This window comes from Mya arenaria, chromosome 2 (assembly GCF_026914265.1).
Source record: "Mya arenaria isolate MELC-2E11 chromosome 2, ASM2691426v1".
In the NCBI taxonomy this organism is placed as follows: Eukaryota; Metazoa; Mollusca; class Bivalvia; order Myida; family Myidae; genus Mya; species Mya arenaria.
Window position 1 is genome coordinate 26,853,271 of NC_069123.1, and position 19,418 is coordinate 26,872,688.

Here is a 19,418-nt window from a genome sequence, read left to right on the forward strand (position 1 = left end):
GCCCAGTGGTCATAGGTTCAATCCCCGCCTCAGCCGGGAGGTCCCGTTTGATAGTGCTGTAATCTGGTGCACGGTAAAGAAACGCAAAGGTTGTTACCAGCGTTACATTTATTATGTGCTCTATGGCTCACAACCTTACAAGAATTATACATTCTTTGTAACCCCCGCTTGCCAGCACTCGTCTTTTTTCTGTATTTCAATAGATAAGTAACGAGTTTTTAGTTAATTTATTATCAATATGTTTAAATTGACTGATTTTGGCGTCATGTCCCAAGTTTAGAATTTTGCAGACGAACCCTAGGTTTTTTTTCTTTCGAGGACAAAAAAGCTTACATAGTTCCAAACGCGGTCCAGCAACAATTTGTCATTTAAGAGGCTACAACACAAACAATACCATTATTTACAAATAAAGGTATAGGAAAAGTCTATTTTATTAAAAGTATATGAAAAACATGTCTACCAAATAACTAATACATAACATAAATTGAAAAATGTGAATAAAATTGAATATGCATGTAGATGAAAAATATATAATTATACTTGTAATACAAGATCAATTAAATGAGTCAACTACTGTTGCTTAGGCCTAAAAAAAAATACGTTTGGTTCGGGTTACCCGACCCTACCTAAGGAATAGGCGCCGACCCTACCGTTTTTATAGTCAGTTTGAAAAAAAAATGAAAAACTAAAAAAAAAAAAAAAAAAAAAAAAAAATATTTCGTTTTTTTTTTAATTGCTTTTTAATATTAAGTTTAAACCTTAAATGCTTGTACAGAAGATAGCTTTAACACCATTCTCCAATGATGAAAATTATATTCTTATATAAAACCTAATAAAAAAATAAAAATTTTTTTAAAAAAAGCCTACCTACCCTACCTATTTTTTTTAAGGATGTAACCCTAACCAAACAATTTTTTTTTAGGCCTTAGAGGAGAATTTTCTGAGAACGAAATGATCATGATTAACAAAAAATATGCTGGTTACCTTGTATAACACTTTGATGTACCCTATGAAAATTATGTGAATGCTGGATGCTTGGGGACCCCATATAGTTATGTATCATTTAATGTGTAGAGAAAGAATATTTATAAATTATACTTAAGGTAACATTACAATCTTTTTTCACCTTAAAATATGACAAAATAGGCAATTTCATGAGTAATTTTAGTTTAAATAATGAACATAATTATCAGATTCAATATCTTTATCTATGATGTATGTTCCATAATTTATTTTACAAAACCATTGCCAAAACAATGGTTCTGGTTGAGATAAAATCATGTCAAAATCACACTTACTACTTGGCTTAGTGTTTGAAATTATATTTAGTCTAATAGAAAGGCAGTATTATTGAAATTCATTTGGGTAAATTTGCAGTCTGCCAATTTTAATTTTAATCAGTTGCATCGGTGAATTTTAACACAGGCTGGGTGAGTAGACAAAATAAAGTTTTAAACACTAAGCTGGTTAAAGGGTTATTAGTTTAATCTACCAAAATTAAGAGTTTTTTGGTAAATACATTCTAATAATTGGTAAATACAAATGAACATTTTCTATAATTTATAGCAGGGCTGAATGAAACATAATTCAATTTTTGTAAATACTTCAGCCCAGATTGCATTCAAGTTATTCAAAAGTGTAATATTATCAAAGGCCATAACACAAACGCAACATAAACAAGCTCCACATAAAAATGTAAATATCACAGGTTAGAAATAAAACAAATGCATAAAAAACTCACACGCTTAGCTAGGAAATAAATGATATGAGTAGAAAAATATTTCATAAGGACAATACATGTAAATAAGGCAGTTTTTCTGAGTTCTCTTGAAGTTTTCAATTAAAGCTGCACTCTCACAGATTGAACGTTTTGACAACTTTTTGATTTTTTGTCTTGGAACCAGGCAATTTTTGCGAAAATCCATGGAAACTAGTTATACAAGACTGCTGACAAAAATTAGATTTTTATATTTAAGTTCAAAAAATTGTTTTATGCATTTTTCTTAAACCGTTAGTAATGGTTTAAGCCATAAAACATTGATGTTCGAACAGAAATATGCAAATCTGCGATCTGATTTTTTGTCAGCAATCTTATATCATTGGTTTGCAGTTATTTACGTAAAAAAATTGCTCTTTCCAAGACAAAAAATAAAATATTGTAAAAATAGTATATCGGTGAAAGTGCATCTTTAATGGAAAAAAACATTAGTCCCCAAATTTTTCTAACAAGCTTAATCGTTCGAGGATAAAGCTGACATTATTTTTTTTGTATAATTGTGTAATTTTATCATTCTAAAGGAATATAGTTTAAAGATTTCAATAAAAAAATAATTCCTATAAAATTAACTCAAGTTTAAGCAAGTAATTTGCTAAATGAAAAGAGCTGCTTTAACCCATTATGTGTAAGAAATTTCGAGAAATCGAGGCTTGGTTGCCAATGAAAACACAAAAATTTAAATCATTTATTCTATTCTTGTCCAGGCATAATTTGTCTGCCAAACTATACTAACTCGCAATAAAAATCCAGTGAGCTAGTACAGTTTGGCAGTTTCTCTCACATTCAGAATACCTGTAAAACCTGATATAGTTAATCGAAGGCTACACGCAAAACAAAAGTATCTCCATTTATGATATATACGGAGTTACAACCGTCCTGCATTTAGCCTTCAGTCTGTATATTAATATAAAAGCCATTATGTACATTTGAAGGTATTAAGGCCTTTAGAAATAAAATCGTATACACGTAAAATGTATAAAATAATACATGAAATTAGGCAAGAAATATCAACAGAACAAAGCCTATGACAGTACATTCTACTCTGAAAAAGTTTGGTGTAAATAACAGTAAATACATATAAATAGACTTTCACCGATGATAACCAGTATCCAAGAAATTTATTCATTATGCCATTAAGAATATATCAATATCCATGACATATCTTTATTATGACTTATAAGACTATGTGCCGATTGTTAAAATGTTTGTTAAAGTAAACAATGCAGTTAACGACATCGTTGTTAACTTTCAAACATGAATTAATTAATGATGTGCTCATATGTTTAAATGAAACAGGTTTATATAAGTTTAAACAGTTGTCTCAAATCCTGTTAGATATACTGCAGATCACAAACTTGTATCCATTCATTTCCAGGGCAGTAAAGCTTTAAAAGTTAACAATGATTATGTTAACAAATTGTTAACTTATTGTAAATCAAGCTCTGAACAATCTGCCAAATGTTTGATTTTATGACATTTATGATGTATTAACTTACATCAAAGACAGGAATATGAGCCAGAAATACTAGTTGCATAGTTAAACACAATTCATTAGCATCTGTAAGGTTGGAGGGGGTGGGGATTAAAGTCAGATCATTGATACTGTATGACAAATGTATAAATGATTGTTTCGAAGAAAAGACTAGCTAGACATGACAAATATTTCATGATCAAGATTCAAACATTATGTACAAAGTTAATTAACGGATACAATTTGTTCGTGTTAATTTCTTTACAGCAATTACTGTCACATATCCCCTGCTGATCATAGCATTCATGAAACAATATATGAATATGGTTAGGTGTATGAAAAAATGTGTCCAGTTTCCCAGGTACTTTTATGTTTTGCACCAGATTTTTTTTTATTGCCAGTAATTATGTTCAGACAGTTTTTTTCCAAACTCATATCAAATTCTTTTAGAAAATCTTCTTTTTGCACAGGAGTGGGGCCTGAATAAGCCTTGAACAAATGGCCATGGTTTTCGGCGTGAAAATGATATACAACTTCAGTTCAAAAAAATCATGAACTATCTACCTTGTATATTTTTGGCAGTGCAATTGGAAACTTGCACATGTATAAGCCACAAAATATTGCTTCTTTTTTTTTCTTGTAAATCTCTAATTGCAAAAAAACACTGCATAATTGTACATTGTAAAAATACATTAACAGTAAATTTCAAACACATTTTAATAAAAAAAATGAGCAGCAAAAATGAAAAAACAAACAAAGGCATGCCATGACATATATAACAAAAATAATATGACAAAAGTGATATGTGAATGTATACATAAGTAAATAAAAGTAAGATATTATTTCTATTTAAGATGACTCTTAAAGCTTCACTCTCACATATTGACCATTTTGGCAATATTTTTTAATTTTTTGTCTTGAAATGAGCCAAAAGATCATATTGCAGTTTTCTAATTAATGTTCGAAAAAAATTAAGTTTTATGGCTAAAAGCTCTACGAATGCTTTCACAAAAATTAGTTTTTAGCATAAAACATAAATTTTTTAACGTAAATATGAAAAACTGCAATCTGATCTTTTGTCATGTATAGACTTATTATCAATGGCTCTCAGACTCTTGCGCAAAACTTGGATCATTCCAAGACAAAAAATAAAAAAGTTGTCAAATCAGTCCATCTGTGAGAGTGCAGCTTTAATATAGTAAATCCTGTAACAATCTTTGTATAAATAATTCTATAAAAGCGCTTCATTTCTAAAAATCAGTTAACTTGTAAATATATAATACATAATCTAATTTAAAACAAGAGATGAATGATATAGATTGAAAGATGCTTTGAGTATTTCTTCAAGTAACTATTGCATTCTTCACAGCCTTTCACTCAAGAAACCAGGAAATTAAACTTCAAACAGAAACTTCTGAACAATCAATAATATAACCACACAAAGGCAAACTAGATTATAATTAAGCCAGACTAGACCTAATCTACTGGTTAAATGCAATTTCAAACTAATCACAAACAGGGAAAGTTACGCTAATGGCACAAGGCCATGTACCTTTTTGATTTGATTTTCTGTTCACTTCAATTTCTTAAGAACAATACTGTTTAAAGCTAAATATGAACATAACTGACTGATGGTTGACAAAATATAACCATTCTTCTGGGCCCAATTTCTCGAAAGTTCTTAAGTCCCTTTTAACAGGATTAAGCTAAGCTCACTATTTTTGTTTTTCAATAATTTGCATAACATTAACTTCTCTAAGATTTTTGACTTTCTGATAGGAATTATCTTTATTATAATCACAATTAACTATTTTTCATTTATCCAAATTCGATTTAAGTATGTATTTCGTCTTATTGAAAAAAGCTACTTAAGCCTGTTAAGCTTAAGAAGTTTAGGGAAATTGGGGCCTTGGATTAGATTAAAACTGGAGTAAACCCTAAAATAATGTTAGAAGTTAATTTACTTTTACCCTGAACCCTCAGCCAATAAAAAGTTACCGGATAAGCTATGAAAATGTGAGATAAATTTGCCAAATAAATTCTGAGTGAAATATGCATAAGTATTAATACATTAAATGAGCAATGACTTTTTAATTGAGGTTCCATTTCAACAATCTCTCATTAAACAAATTGCTGTAGTTTTGGCACTTGAGTTCATTTAGCATATCAAAGCATATTTATTTCAACATGTATAATTTAAATATGAAATTTTGTTCATTGATCAATGATTAATGTATGTTATTTTCAAGTAAATTATCATTCATGTCAAACCTTTCGAAAATGTCATAATAAATAAAGTTAAAAAATAGTTGACATTTTGTTATTTGAAAGCCATTCCAGGGAATAATGGGTAACCATTTCCATTCAAATCCGGTGTGTCAAACAGAACTGTATGACAATTTAAAAGCGAGGCAGATATTTAAAAAAAAAATTATCATATATTAGGTAAAAATTACTAAATAACAGGATTTCTGTCCAAACACAGTCCAAACAGCACTGGGTGAATGTGAACATTATTCACTAAGCGCTGAGCTGTATGTGGCGTTTCTGTCAATATTCACCTCCATGTTTTTACAGAAGTTTGGTGTAAAGGGCACACAGTTAAAGTACTGGCACCCTGGACAGTCATACAGTGGTAGAACATAGAATAAGATCACCAGCAAAACGAAGAGCAGAATTGCTCCACCGAGTGACAAAATAATTCCTATCAACTTTCTCCGCCGATCGAACTGCCCGAACGAGACGTAAGGAAGTAGGGAGAACGCCAGCAGGAATCCGAACAGGAATCCACAGACGTGAGCCCAGTTGTCGATCCATGGGAGGAGCCCAAGAAGGAACAAGACAACGATGGGCACGGCGACCTTGAGCAGACTGATAGCAGGGCGTTGCAACATTTGCCATGACTGGAGGACCTCCACGAGAAGACAAGCCAGGATACCGAACTGGGAACCCGCTGGTCCAACCTGGATATTTAACATAATTAGGACGTAAATAATCTGTTTGGCGTTTCACTTCCCGCATTTTAAGTGTGGACAGGTTGGTTTTCTTTTTCTAATATTAAATAAGGTTGAGGGTATGTTTTGTCTGTCAGAATGACAATCAAATTATTTATTAGTTGTCACCTTATGGTTTTAATTTCTAGTGAATATATGGCAGGATATTCTATATCAACAAATCTGTTTGATAAAATTTCAAATTTCTATATGTTTACAGTGATTCATTGTAAATATAGCATGCAATTATATCAGATTTCCTTATAAATAATTGTATAATCTATATTTGTATGTATATCGATGAAGATTTACCTTATTTAAGAATGATATTTTACAAAAGGAAATAAGGTATAATGTATAATCTGCTCATCTAATGAAAACTTTTATACCTACATGGAAAAAAAATCATGAAATGGACAAACATAGTTTTATGGGCAAGTTAAATATTTCATAATTCTCAGATTTTTATTCTAAATTTCACAGTCCCAATATATCAAACAAAAAAACATGAATTAACAATAATTACCTCAACATGGTAGGGAACAAAGATGCAGCTGGCCAGGTTCCCAGCTATGCCTGAGCCCACATAAATGATGGTCATCCGGATAGAGCCTGTTAGTTTCTCCATATCACGCATTATCAGGATCTGGAAGCCCAGGGTGATAACCAGGTGAAACAACCTGGGATGGGGATGAAAGATTTACATCAGTTCTGTTTGGTGATGTTGGAAAGTTTAAGGCTACATACTACTAATAAATTTCCTGAAACAGGCAGACTTCAGACTGGTAAAAATGCTATTCATAGAATTTCATGTATATGACAACCATTCATCTCCTTTAAGTCAATTTCAAATGCAATTGACCATGTCCGGGCACTTGGCATTTAGTTATAATGTGCCTAAACAGTTTCTTGTCTACAAATACTTTCTATATCGTCCTTATCCAGAGCCCATGATCACAATCAATCCAGAGCCCATGATCACAATCAATCCAGAGCCCATGATCACAATCAATCCAGAGCCCATGATCACAATCAATCCAGAGCCCATGATCACAATCAATCTCAAGTCGAGTTTAGACTCTAAACACTATTAAAACGGAGTATTTGAATTTAGTTGTGAATTGTATCCTTTCATAACAATCGATGTTATGATGGTAAAAATTGGGACCATCTATTAAAACAGGCACACAATTTTTTTTAAGTAGGTTGTCATCAGACATTTAAGTTTCAAAATTTACAACTTTCTGAGTTACATGATATTGGTATGGACTTTTTATAAATTTTGGATGGTTTAATGGCAATTTAATTTCAAATCACAATGGTCTTAAAATTTCCCTAAAATTGTTCAAGTCCTTTCTGCGAATGACTATGTTAAACTTCATAATATAAACATCAAAATGTTACATTAATAAATTGAAATTCTAGCTTAAGCACAAAAGTACCTACCCTCCGTGCAGGAAAAGAGACGTCCACAGACGGTAGAACTGGTCAGGATATTTGTCCTGGGCAAAAGGAATCATCCCGCAGATCTGCTTCATACACGGCACCTAAATCAACATACAAAATTCACTAGACAATGCCTCTAAACTATCACCTAATATCAAGTTTACAATACTTAGATTGAAGTCTTCCTTCTTGCTTAAAAGTTGTACCTGAAATTTGGTTCAAAACATTGTTAAAAGTTAAAAAAAGTTGTGTTCAGAACTTGGTTAAAGTTAACAATTTTGTTAACAAAATTATTTTGTTAACTTTTAACAGGTGAAATGATTTATGATGTGCTTTTAAATTTATGATGTGCTTATAAATTTGAGTAACTCAAGCATAGCTGAATCAGTGGTTTCAATATTTGTGAAATATAACGGGTATCACCTGTATGTCCATGAAACTCACATGTGAATTAAGGATTTGAAGGTCAACTCAATCCAGTTAAAAACATTGCACATGAAAACAAGACTCCGAAACAAGTCATTCAAAAGTTATCTATCAGAAACAAAACTGTAACACCTTGTATGACAACACACAGGCTTCCCGCTGGCGATAGCCATTGTCACCATTTGCGACAAAATCGCAAAAGGGGCGACAATTTTTCAAATTTGGCGAATTTATAGTGATTTTTTTGAAAATATTTTCTTAAAATGTAATAAGCTGTACCCATGCGGCCTGCATGATAAAAGATTCTGTCACTGTAATAAATCAAGCACATCTGCTGGTGCGAGAACAAATTCAATAATTAGGGCAATCAGTCACGGCCCAGTTGACATCTCGTTAATTATTGCGGAATTTTATTGCTTTCACGGATTAACAATGACATAGTTACACCTGACAAAGTAATCCCTATATGTCTGCCACACTTCGCAGGTGATACGAAAGACGGGCAAGTTAATTATACCTGTGAGCACAGGTAAGCATCCTCATGGAAGTATCCCTTGACATAGTCGCAGTGTTCACGAGTGGTGATCATACACTCGCCCTGGATGCCATGGCAACACGGTCGCCCGGAGATGGTACACGTCATGTGCCGGTCGTCCTTACCCGTGGTGTTGGGTTTGCTAGTGTCTGTACACAGCTGAAATGAATTCAAGGGTTGGAAGATCAATGTCTGAATTGTTGTGTATCCAGCAGTGATTATTTTTCAGCTATAATGATTAACCCATAAATCACATGGTTAAACACTGCACTTTTGTTGGACTTTGTACATATAACATTGGTGTACGCTGACAAATTATATGAAGAAGTATAAAAAATAACACAAAACATGTTCACCAATATTGACATCATAAATGGTTCACATCAGCGTATGACACGTCACTGTAGAAAACAAGATCATACATAACTTTTTCAATAATTTTATAATGCCTAAATATCAAGATAAAAGAATAGCTTACCGGCCACTGAGTAATATCATTTTCCCACTCAAACGGAGGAGAAGAGGAGGGTTTCTTACAATACCTGGAGATAAAGAAGTGTAAATGAAATATCAAAGAATAAATGTGACATAATTTAAAAACATTCCATAGCTGTGATAATAAGACAAAAAATGTGTTATATAGTAATAATAATAATAACATCAATAATAATAATAATAATAATAATAATAATAATAATAATAATAATATATTTATATTTTGATTGATTTTGATTTAAGATGCACTCTTACTCCCAAATAAGATAATTACCAAAAAGGATGCATGAAAAAAACAAAAAGCAATAGTTCTTATAAAGGATACAGTGTTAAATTTAAAAGAAAGGTGCAAAAATATGGTATTTCTACCTTATGAGACGATAGTTGATCACTGTAAATCTTTCAGGATGCACCAGTCATATTATATTTGTTTGTTTTCAGCTATTAAATACACGTTTACTATCTTGTTATCAGTTATTAATATTTTCCATGAATGCATTATTTAGTTTTAATTAAGAAGGTTTTTATCACTCAAAATTTATGTGTGTTATACATATATGTGTATGTATTAATTTTAAATATGAGTGTCACTTTAAGGTACATCTGTATCTTTTTTACAGTGTGGTCTTCAACTACGACAATATAAAGATTAGACAATGTACATGGCTTGAACAATATTAAAACAAATAATCAATCATTTGTACATGCAAAAATCATGAACCATATGCATCGACAATCCTCATATTGCAACAGACATTCGAGATAGAAATAGGAGCATTTATCAATCAGGAAAATCATTGAATGATGTCAATTATAGCAATAGTGATATACTGGTCTGCCAAAAGGAATTTGTTTATACTTGGCTTTAAAGTGGCTGTCTCACGTATTGGCACCAAAAAAATTTTTTTTTCTGTAACGAATCTCAGGACAATTATCTAATAGAATGTGTTACGCTTTGATATCATAATTGTAAAAAAGTAACAAAATGTAAAAAAAAAATTGTGCCGGAGACCGGGTTCGAACACGTGTGGCCAAAATTGTAGTCCAGCGTCGTACTCACTGAGCTACAAAGACTAAATCTAATCGCGTTACATAATTAAGCTATACACCTACCTCGGTAATATCATGATAACACCGACTAGCCAATCATGCATAAGGAATGAATTCTACCTCGTAGACATACCCAGTAATTTTTTTTAATGGAAAAATACAAAATAACTGCTAAACTTAAATAAATTGTAAACTAGGTGGTACTTCAGTTAGTAAGTTTCAATGCATTGTACACATTGATGCCAAGATGTCAGTTTTTGACAATTATCTTCTTTTTTTTTCTTTATTTTATCATACATGAGACAGCCCCTTTAAATGAAAGAACTTCAGTCAATTTTGGCAAAGCAAGGAAATGATCTCTTACCATAGTTAGTTTTGTAGCAAAGAAAACTTATATCTTTGTGGGTGGCAGACCTTAATGAGTATTTTGTTTTGTTTGTAAACAAAAAAACACACTTAAATTGATTAGCACATATACATGTACAAAAAGGTTCATAATGATGACTTGCTTATTAACTTGAGCCAAACAAATGTTGAAATCTGTTTAAATCTGTTTTTCTAAAAAAACAATTAGTTTATGTATTATAAAAAATGTTTATATTTGATAACTTCAAAGCTTTGGCTTATGGACCATCAAGTTATAAATTTAATATACATACTGTGGGTCCTGTCCACACACAGATCCCGACGTCCACCTGCCATGGCCCGGATTACTTTCACTCCACTTGTCCCAAGTGTTCAATGTTTTCTGTAAGATCAAAGTGGGTTGCTGTACAGCAAATCATTCCATATAATTCACGCATAATTTCTTAATTGATATTGCCTGTATATTTCATTGTCCCTCTTACACATTAAGATATGGGCAAAGTAATTTATTGTATTCTACAGCCATGTACTAGTAAAAATTTATGGACAAAAATATGATCCCCGGTATTGAGCGCTTGTGTTGAGCCGTGTGACAGCAGTATTGTGTTATTTATATTCCATAAAAAAACCATCGCTGTTTGAAACTGTGACCTATGCTCTTACCGAACATGTAGATTCCACAGACTGGTAGCATCCCGATCCGTCATCCCTAATACAGCATGCCGAGTTTCGCTCCTGCTCCAAGTCCTTGTCAAGTCCCTTTTGTATACCCTGGTCCATCCTCATACAGGGGGAGTACTTAGCCCCCAGGTGTATCAGGTCAGCCTGAATTTGAGATGTATCAGGTCAGCCTGAATTTGAGTTGTATTAGGTCAGCCTAAATTTGTGATGTATGAGGTCAGCCTAAATTTGTGATGTATGAGGTCAGCCTGAATTTGAGTTGTATTAGGTCAGCCTGAATTTGTGATGTATGAGGTCAGCCTAAATTTGTGATGTATGAGGTCAGCCTGAATTTGTGATGTATTAGGTCAGCCTGAATTTGTGATGTATGAGGTCAGCCTAAATTTGTGATGTATTAGGTCAGCCTAAATTTGTGATGTATGAGGTCAGCCTGAATTTGAGTTGTATCAGGTCAGCCTAAATTTGTGATGTATGAGGTCAGCCTAAATTTGAGTTGTATTAGGTCAGCCTGAATTTGAGATGTATTAGGTCAGCCTGAATTTGAGTTGTATAGGTCAGCCTGAATTTTTGATGCATAAGGTCAGCCTGAGATGTAGAAGTTCAGCTTGCATTTGTTTGGGTCTGTCAGAATGTTTTTCTGGTGTGTAGGAATATTTATCTGGGTAAGGTTCTGTAACTATACTTCAAATGCAGACTTGCAAATTCAACTCTATAAACAACATTTTCATCTATTTGTCATATTGTTTTTCAAACTTATTTTACAGGACTCAAAACTAGACAGTACACAATGGCAACGAAGTTGAAGACAACAAATAGTTGTATCACATATAACCTGTCTAGGTCCAATCCATAAGTTGTCGTTTTCCACAAAGCGGGTTGATTCAATGGCCAAGTTAGGTTTCTGGATCTAAAAAACACAAGTACAATCATGTGAACTGCACTTAAGAATTGTTCAAGTCAAATTTCTGTTATAAACAAACGCCAAACAGCAACTTGTATACGCTTGACAGATTTTTGCAAATCCAAGCCTTAAAGACTTCCATTTTGAATAACCTTTCTAAAATAATGTAGTAAAGAGTGCTTGGCAAAGTAAAGCATAAAAAATACATTTCACTGAAGTTAATTCTTTTGATTTCTGACCCTCTTAAACATGAACAGGTCCCTTTAATAACCGATTTATATTTACTATCAAACCATCTACTAAACTGGAGGATGTTTTCCAGAAATTATTACAAATGTTGACCAGAAATTTAATTACGGATTGAGTGTAGACGGTTTCGGAGGATCCAATGGGGGCAATACCATAGACAGCGACAGACACAATGAAGACCACAATCTGGACAAATGTCACCCAGTAGGTGAAGAAAGGCCTGCAAAACAAGGACAATTTCTAATGTTCTTTGTATATTTATGTTAACTGACATACATGTACACTATTTTGAAACAAATGAAAAAACAGTCCCTTGGATTACAAAAATACGGTTTTATTTCTCTAACTTTTGTCTTCAAATACAGGCACAATTTTTTTTCTCCTAATTAGGAGTAAAATAGATACAAATACATCAAATGTGTTTATGCAGTTACATAAAATTTATATACAAATAAAAGATATTGTGATTACAAACAGATATATTATACAGTATTTTTTTTGGAAAACATTTTCTGGACTTCTCCCTAAACTTTGATGCTTCCTTGATTCCAGAATAGTAACAGCAATTATTATGATACAATGCACAAGTATTAGTGCCTCAATTAAAGCATATACTGCTATGTAAAATCAGCAAATAATATAAATGTACTGACAATCACTTACATATAAAAGTTGAACAGATTTATTTTATTTTGAATTTGTTCTAACACAAGTGACAAGAATAAGGATATTATTTCTACTCTAATTGAAAACATAACTTTTGAATAACAAGTGTTTATAGTTAATAAAAAAGCCCAAACAGTATAAGATCCACAAATCTGATCTGATTTATGTATGTTTAAAATTGTTTCATTAATGGACTAGATTGCAAATTCCCCTTATTAAAGGGCTACAGTAAATCCCCCTTTTTAAAGGAATGCAGTAAGTTTCCCTTGATAAAAGACTTCAGTAAATTCCCCTTGTTAAAGGAATACAGTAAATTCCCCTTGTTTATGGAGTGCATGTGTGGTAAATTTGCCTTGTTTGTGGACTTTTATAGAAAATTTCCCTATCTAAGTGTATTTTAACATGAAATTCAAAGCAAGCAAGGATATAAGCTATAAGATATATTTCTAACTCTTCCCCTTAGTATGCATAATATTCCTTGTATTGATAATAATTGTGTATGGCTAGTCACACAATTCAATGGTCTCGTACACAAAGTATTAAAAAAAATGACAAAGAAAATACCTATGATCATCCAGCTCATCAATCTGTTTTTTCACTTCAGAGTTCATTCTATCAGGCCGGTAGTTTCTCTCAAACAGTCGCCCCACGAAGCCCATCCCAACGTTTCTCCTGTCCCTCTCCCTGACTGAGTTGAGCACGTCCCGCCCTATCCTACGCATACCAAAGTCAGGCATGTCCAGCCCTGTGCCTGGTGTCCCTGGGGCAGGCTGGGGTTGGGCTCCACGCCGCCACCCTGGGGCTGGCATCATGCTGTAAAATAGAATATGTTAGTGTTATGATACAATTTTATGACCTCCAGATGTGACTTACATAACTGAATAGGTGTTATGTGTACTGTTATCTGGAATAATGATAATTAAGCCCTGTCAAAGCATTGCCTTGGACAAATTGCTATCTGGTATAATAATTGATAAATAATGAAAATGGTTGACTAGGCTATGGCAAAACCCATGCAGAGTAAAGATGAAATTCTGAGTAACTTACTTAGCGCTTTCACTGAGGTCAGCGCTCGTCTCTTCCCTGATTTTCTCCAGGGGTTTCTCCACATAGCCAGCTGTTGGTTCGTCATAGAACACATCATCAACCAGGTCATCATGCATGGGCTGTAATGAATTATTAGGATAAGTAACTTAGAGCCTTAGGGGACAGTAGTTTACATGGCCAAGCTGTGGAAGATTCATGGTCTTTGAAACAGACACTTGGTTGGCAAAACAGGGGTTGTAGGCTCAATTCCGTACACACCACAAAAATTTACTAAATATCTTATACAAGAGTTAAGTGTTGTACCATGTGACAGTATTTACAGTACATGTTTAAAAAAGCCTTTTTCTTGTCTTTTTTACTTTTAACATACAATGCTCAAAATCATCTGGCAGCAACTCAAACTTAAAACAAGAGCCGTCGTAAGACAGCCGCTCGACTACTCCGCCCTGACTAAGAATACAATAACGATGTAATAATACCAAGTTTGGTCTCTTTATGTCAAACCTAACTAAAATTATTTGATGCATAAGGTGACTTTGATGCTGCCCTCCCACCAGCCAGCCCAAACAATGACGCAAGTCATTCAAATAACTTGATTTCCCATTGTGAAAATGTGGTTAAGAATATACAAATATGCCTTTCAAAGGAAATTAAAAAGAAAAAAATTCAATGGCCATTATTTGTATTTCGGCTTAAAACGGAGTTATGTTTCTTTTTGTAAGATGGTCGTAAATCATTTTGAATTTTATTAAGTGCATTTAATGAACGGTATAGAAGTTTTTTATTAAAATCCCAACTTGCCCTTAACTTTTACTTGCCTAAAACTTTAACCAAAGTCAATCAGGGGCCATAACTTGTGTTAAGGATTTTGAGTTATGTAACATCATTGGGTGATGGTCCTGCACAATTGTGTGAAATATTAAGTCAATTGGATGAAGGGTATAGAAGTTATTAAACAATATCCCAACCTGCCCTAAAACTTTAACCTGCCCTAAAACTTTAGCCTAAGTCAATCAGGGGCCATAACTTGTATTTAGGATAATATGGAGTTATGTATCGTATTTTCTCGACTATAAGACGGGGAAATTTGGTCCTGATTTTGAACCTTAAAGTAGGGGGCCCGTCTTATAGGCGAGTCTATAAGAATTTCATAAAGAATAGAGTCATAATCAGGCATATTCAACATAATGTATTCAACTGACTGATGTATTGTCTGTGGATGACACCCCAATAAAAGTGACACGATCACACCCATCGGATTAAGACGACCATAGATCTGCTTTGTTTTGCTAGGATGAACACTCAATATTTAACACATGTTATCGGTCCAAAACACGTTGTTTTTCACAGGAGACATATTTTGTTACCTTTAAAATAAAAATATTTTGACATTATTTTTTTTTTAAAATGCATTGTTATTTTTTCTATATCGTAAATAAAACTTACTTTTTCCTTACTATAAGGCTTTGCATATATCATGCACATGCATGTAACTAGCAGATTTCAATACATATTTCATTAATCGTTACATTAATTTATCCGCAATCTTCAATGGTTATTTATTACCTAAAATTTAAGTCCCATCAACAGCAATCCAAACAAACAAACACTTGCAAAAATATAACTCATTAACACATGTAATGGAATTTGCTCTGTATGTCGGCTGCAGATCAAACAGTACAATTTGTGACGTCACAGCACGAGCTGAGAAGAAGAATATTTAAATATATATATATAATATATTAAAGAATAATATGGAGTTATCTTACCTCATCACGTGATGGCCCTGAACAACTGCGTGAAGTATTAAGTCAATTGAATGTAGGGTATTGGACTTATAAGTGAAAATCCCAACTTGCCCTAAAACTTTAACCTGACTCCTACGCTGGGGCGAGTAGTATAGCCCACCTATTCTTCGAATAGTCAAGCTAAAAAATGCTTAAAGGATAGCTGTTTTCATCTTATAACTCTTAAGGTAGCTGTCTCAATTTTAAATCACTTACAGGGTAGCTGTCCCCAAGCTCACTGCGACCATCAGCGATATCTCCTGCAAGGCTTGCTGGGGCGTAGCTCCTCATGCTAGCTCTGTTGTGAGTTCTCAGCTTCTTTCTTGTGCCCTGCATAAAAAATGTTTGTAATGAAGCCATCTTCCAAGGCTTAAACATTCATATATATTCACTTAGAATAGATAAATAAAAAAAATAAATAAATAGTAGCCTTACAATTAACCAAGATTAAAGGCAGAAAAATCAAGACCAAAACAAACATCAAACAAGAGACACAAATTTAGAAGACACTTAAAAATAAATTATTGGTTAATGTTGAGTTAACCATCTTCAAATTGGGAATAAAAAATTCTACATACAAGCAGTCAGATGATGTGGAATGTGAATTGATTTTAAGATACTCACAGTAATAGTCTGCATTCCTTTCCATGTCATCTTGAGCACAGAGTCTTTACGAGTCCTCTGCTTAGGGAACCCTCTTGTACTAGCTGTGTAAGTGCTGGTGCTAGATAATGGAGTAGTCCGTCTTGAACTGTAGCGTCCACTGCGGGCCAGAGGGTCAATGATGTGAGGGATCGAGGAGGAATCTATCTCATCAAAATCTGTAGTATTTGTAAGAGCAGAGTCCTTCACTTTACCCCGGTAGTACCGCATGTGCCTGTTCTGCCATTTTGAAGCCTGGGCAGAGTCTTCATCCCCAAGGCCAAAGAAGTCAGCAACACTGTTCTTAACAGATCTGGGAATGTATAACCGATAACAACTGTCAAAAACACATCTTTAAAGCAAATATAATATAAAAGAATTATGAACTGACTTGTTTGTTTTAAAAAAAATCATTCTTGCAAATGACTTTCAATATTTTTACATATCAAATGACATTTAAATTATAAATACATAATCAAGTACTTTTTCAACCACTTCGTCCTTCCAAATCAGGAAATGACCAGACATTGGAAAAGTCTAAAATCATGAGGCAGCAAAATTAATGATAAAATTGTCTGTCAAACTCAAAAAATGATTAAAACTTTAAATATTACTTGACTCTTACTGTGTAAGTTCTGGTTTCGTATAGATCATGGTTGTTCTTAAGAAATAAACTGTGTTTTTACATTTCTCAAACATTGATAAAAAAAATATGCAAAAACAGCCAATAATGGCCAATGATTAAAAAAATCATCACTGCATACCTTCCAACCTTGCCCATTTTCGATGTCTTCTGTTGATTTTTCTGGTACCTGCCAGTGCCAGCTGGGGCACTCATCTGGCGATCCATGGTGCAACTGCTGTAAATGTGAATACAGAGATTAACTATATTGATTTGTTCCGCCCTTAAGATGTGATATTGATGTAGAATTATGAATCCATTAATAGCATTAGCAATAATAATATACATGTGATTTTCAAAATAAAAATGATTTACCCGAGTTTTAGCTAAATACAGCACTATTAACATATCACAGTTCTATTTAAAGCACATTATTTATTATTATAACATTAAAATATGTATAATGTCCAACAAGATCATCTGTGTTGACGATGATTACCACTGTCCTAATAGTCTTAATTCAGTGAGTGTTTCTGTCCAAGTGCCAATCAGTTAATGCTCATTTCTGGTCCACTGATCACTTGTTTATATATTATTTTTGCAATATTTTAATAGAATGAAATCATCAAAGCTATTCAAAAGGAATGACGTCCTAAAAATATTATGACATCAGCTGGGTTTCCAAACTGACATCATCTTTTCGGAATTTTCCTCAAGCCAATGCTCATAAACGTATTCAACAGGAAATCAATGCCAAGCAATATGAAATTGGAGAAAAAAATGAACTTCAATGCTTTCAAATAACAAATCAAACACAAGCTCTTAAAAATAAAATGTTTACCAGGCTTACTTCTGGTTTTGATTCAGTTGCTAAAAACACAGGAAGTTAGGCATTGCGCATGCCTGACACCTGTAATAACCCTATACCCTACTAAACAAGGATGGTCAAAACGTCCCGTTTAAATAGTTTATGTTAGACAATTAGTAGTGTTAGAATAGTGAATATATTTATATAACTCTGATAAATATCTATGAGTTGCATTCGTTATAAAGACGCTATATTATTAAAACATGTTTAGTATAATAAATTATACAAGATGTGCCATTCATTAATGATACTGTATGCTATTTTTAGTTACATGTACCTTTATTTCTACTGTTTCTTTCCTGTTGCCATGGTAGTAAGGACAATAAGTCCAAGTTTTAACATTTTCAGATATTTTTTAAACTTCTCACTGACGAGATTTATTGGGTAAAGCAATGCACCTAATATTTGAGAGGATAAATACTATGGCAACACATATAAATTGAAATTTTAAACTTTAACCGAACAAAGTGCATGTAGTTAGTCCCTGTATATTGTTTACCGCTTAGTTTAACTATGTTGAAAGTTGTATCCTGTTCTTTGAAAGTTTGTTCCGTATACAGCTAAAAAATATTTATGAAAATTCCATATTTTCACTATCAAGGCACGAGGGACCGTAATTTACTACCCAATCAATGATTTTAAGAGTCTGCGTTACGAAAAAATGCCATTTTCGTTCTATCGTAGTAGCGCCCTCTTGAGTCCCGGGTCATCCCCAAAATGTCCACAAATGCCGCGTCCCAAAACGAAGGGGCGTGAGAGTCCGGCCTCAAACTTATTAATAGTTCTGTGTTTGTACAAAGCAACTGCCGGTATATGTAGTAAATGCTTACGCGTTTTACGCCCATGCGGTCGTCCTTGAAATTTGTCACAAACACGGTCAAAACACGCGCAGCGTTTATGCTTTACAAGTTTGCGAAACAATTCAAGGACAAAAAAACACTGAGAACTGCTAGATGGTTGTGTCGATCGTGATCTTTATGATAAGTTTAAGAATGCAGATGAAGTTGATATAAAAATAATCGTGACTACGAACCAAAACATGCTCGTGCTTTGAATAGAGCTGTTTTAAATTAGTATTCACGTCAATTCAAGTCTCAACCAATTGGATTGCCCGACAAATTGATTAACTCATGTTTTTTTTTTCTTTCAAACTATATTCAACACATATGCTTAAACAACAATGTTATAATACATGACATGCACTAAATCATTATGTTATGCCAAAATATTCGGCAAAACTATTCAGACATCTGTTTGAGACGTTATGCTGTTTACAGTATGAAAATAGATTTGAAAAAATCATTTTTAAAGATATGCATAACATCGATTGACTCATGTTTGGTTAGAATTAGCACTCATGTTTCTACCGGCTATAGGATCGTTGGACTGATTCTGC

At 33.2% G+C, this 19,418-nt stretch overlaps 1 protein-coding gene across 5 annotated transcripts; it reads right to left on the reverse strand.

Moving 5' to 3' along the window:
• Positions 1-212: 212 nt before the first annotated feature.
• On the reverse strand, positions 213-18,062 carry LOC128213041 (inactive rhomboid protein 1-like). Of its 5 annotated transcripts, none has more exons than XM_052918526.1 (15): positions 17,996-18,062; positions 17,297-17,392; positions 16,515-16,845; positions 16,107-16,220; positions 14,104-14,222; positions 13,621-13,869; positions 12,499-12,610; positions 12,073-12,147; positions 11,223-11,384; positions 10,853-10,941; positions 9,127-9,190; positions 8,631-8,807; positions 7,688-7,788; positions 6,768-6,921; positions 213-6,211 (listed from the first exon to the last, which is right to left on the reverse strand). In XM_052918526.1, the coding sequence occupies exons 2-15, from the start codon at positions 17,380-17,382 to the stop codon at positions 5,762-5,764; spliced, it is 2,283 nt and encodes a 760-aa protein (XP_052774486.1). In that variant the 5' UTR covers positions 17,383-17,392; positions 17,996-18,062; the 3' UTR covers positions 213-5,761. The 5 variants fall into 5 exon arrangements, with proteins under 5 accessions (XP_052774486.1, XP_052774492.1, XP_052774512.1 ...); XM_052918532.1 differs by having other exon boundaries at positions 18,005-18,049; XM_052918552.1 differs by having other exon boundaries at positions 17,297-17,389; positions 18,005-18,032.
• Positions 18,063-19,418: the final 1,356 nt, after the last annotated feature.

Excerpts from the sequence above, each read along its gene's own strand:
- LOC128213041 (XM_052918526.1), bottom strand. The coding sequence starts at position 17,382 with ATGGATCGCCAGATGAGTGCCCCAGCTGGCACTGGCAGGTACCAGAAA. Across the intron at positions 11,385-12,072 it reads TATGGATTGGACCTAGACAG|GCTGACCTGATACACCTGGG; the intron begins GTTATATGTGAT and ends TCTCAAATTCAG. Across the intron at positions 6,922-7,687 it reads TCTCTTTTCCTGCACGGAGG|GTTGTTTCACCTGGTTATCA; the intron begins GTAGGTACTTTT and ends TCCCCATCCCAG.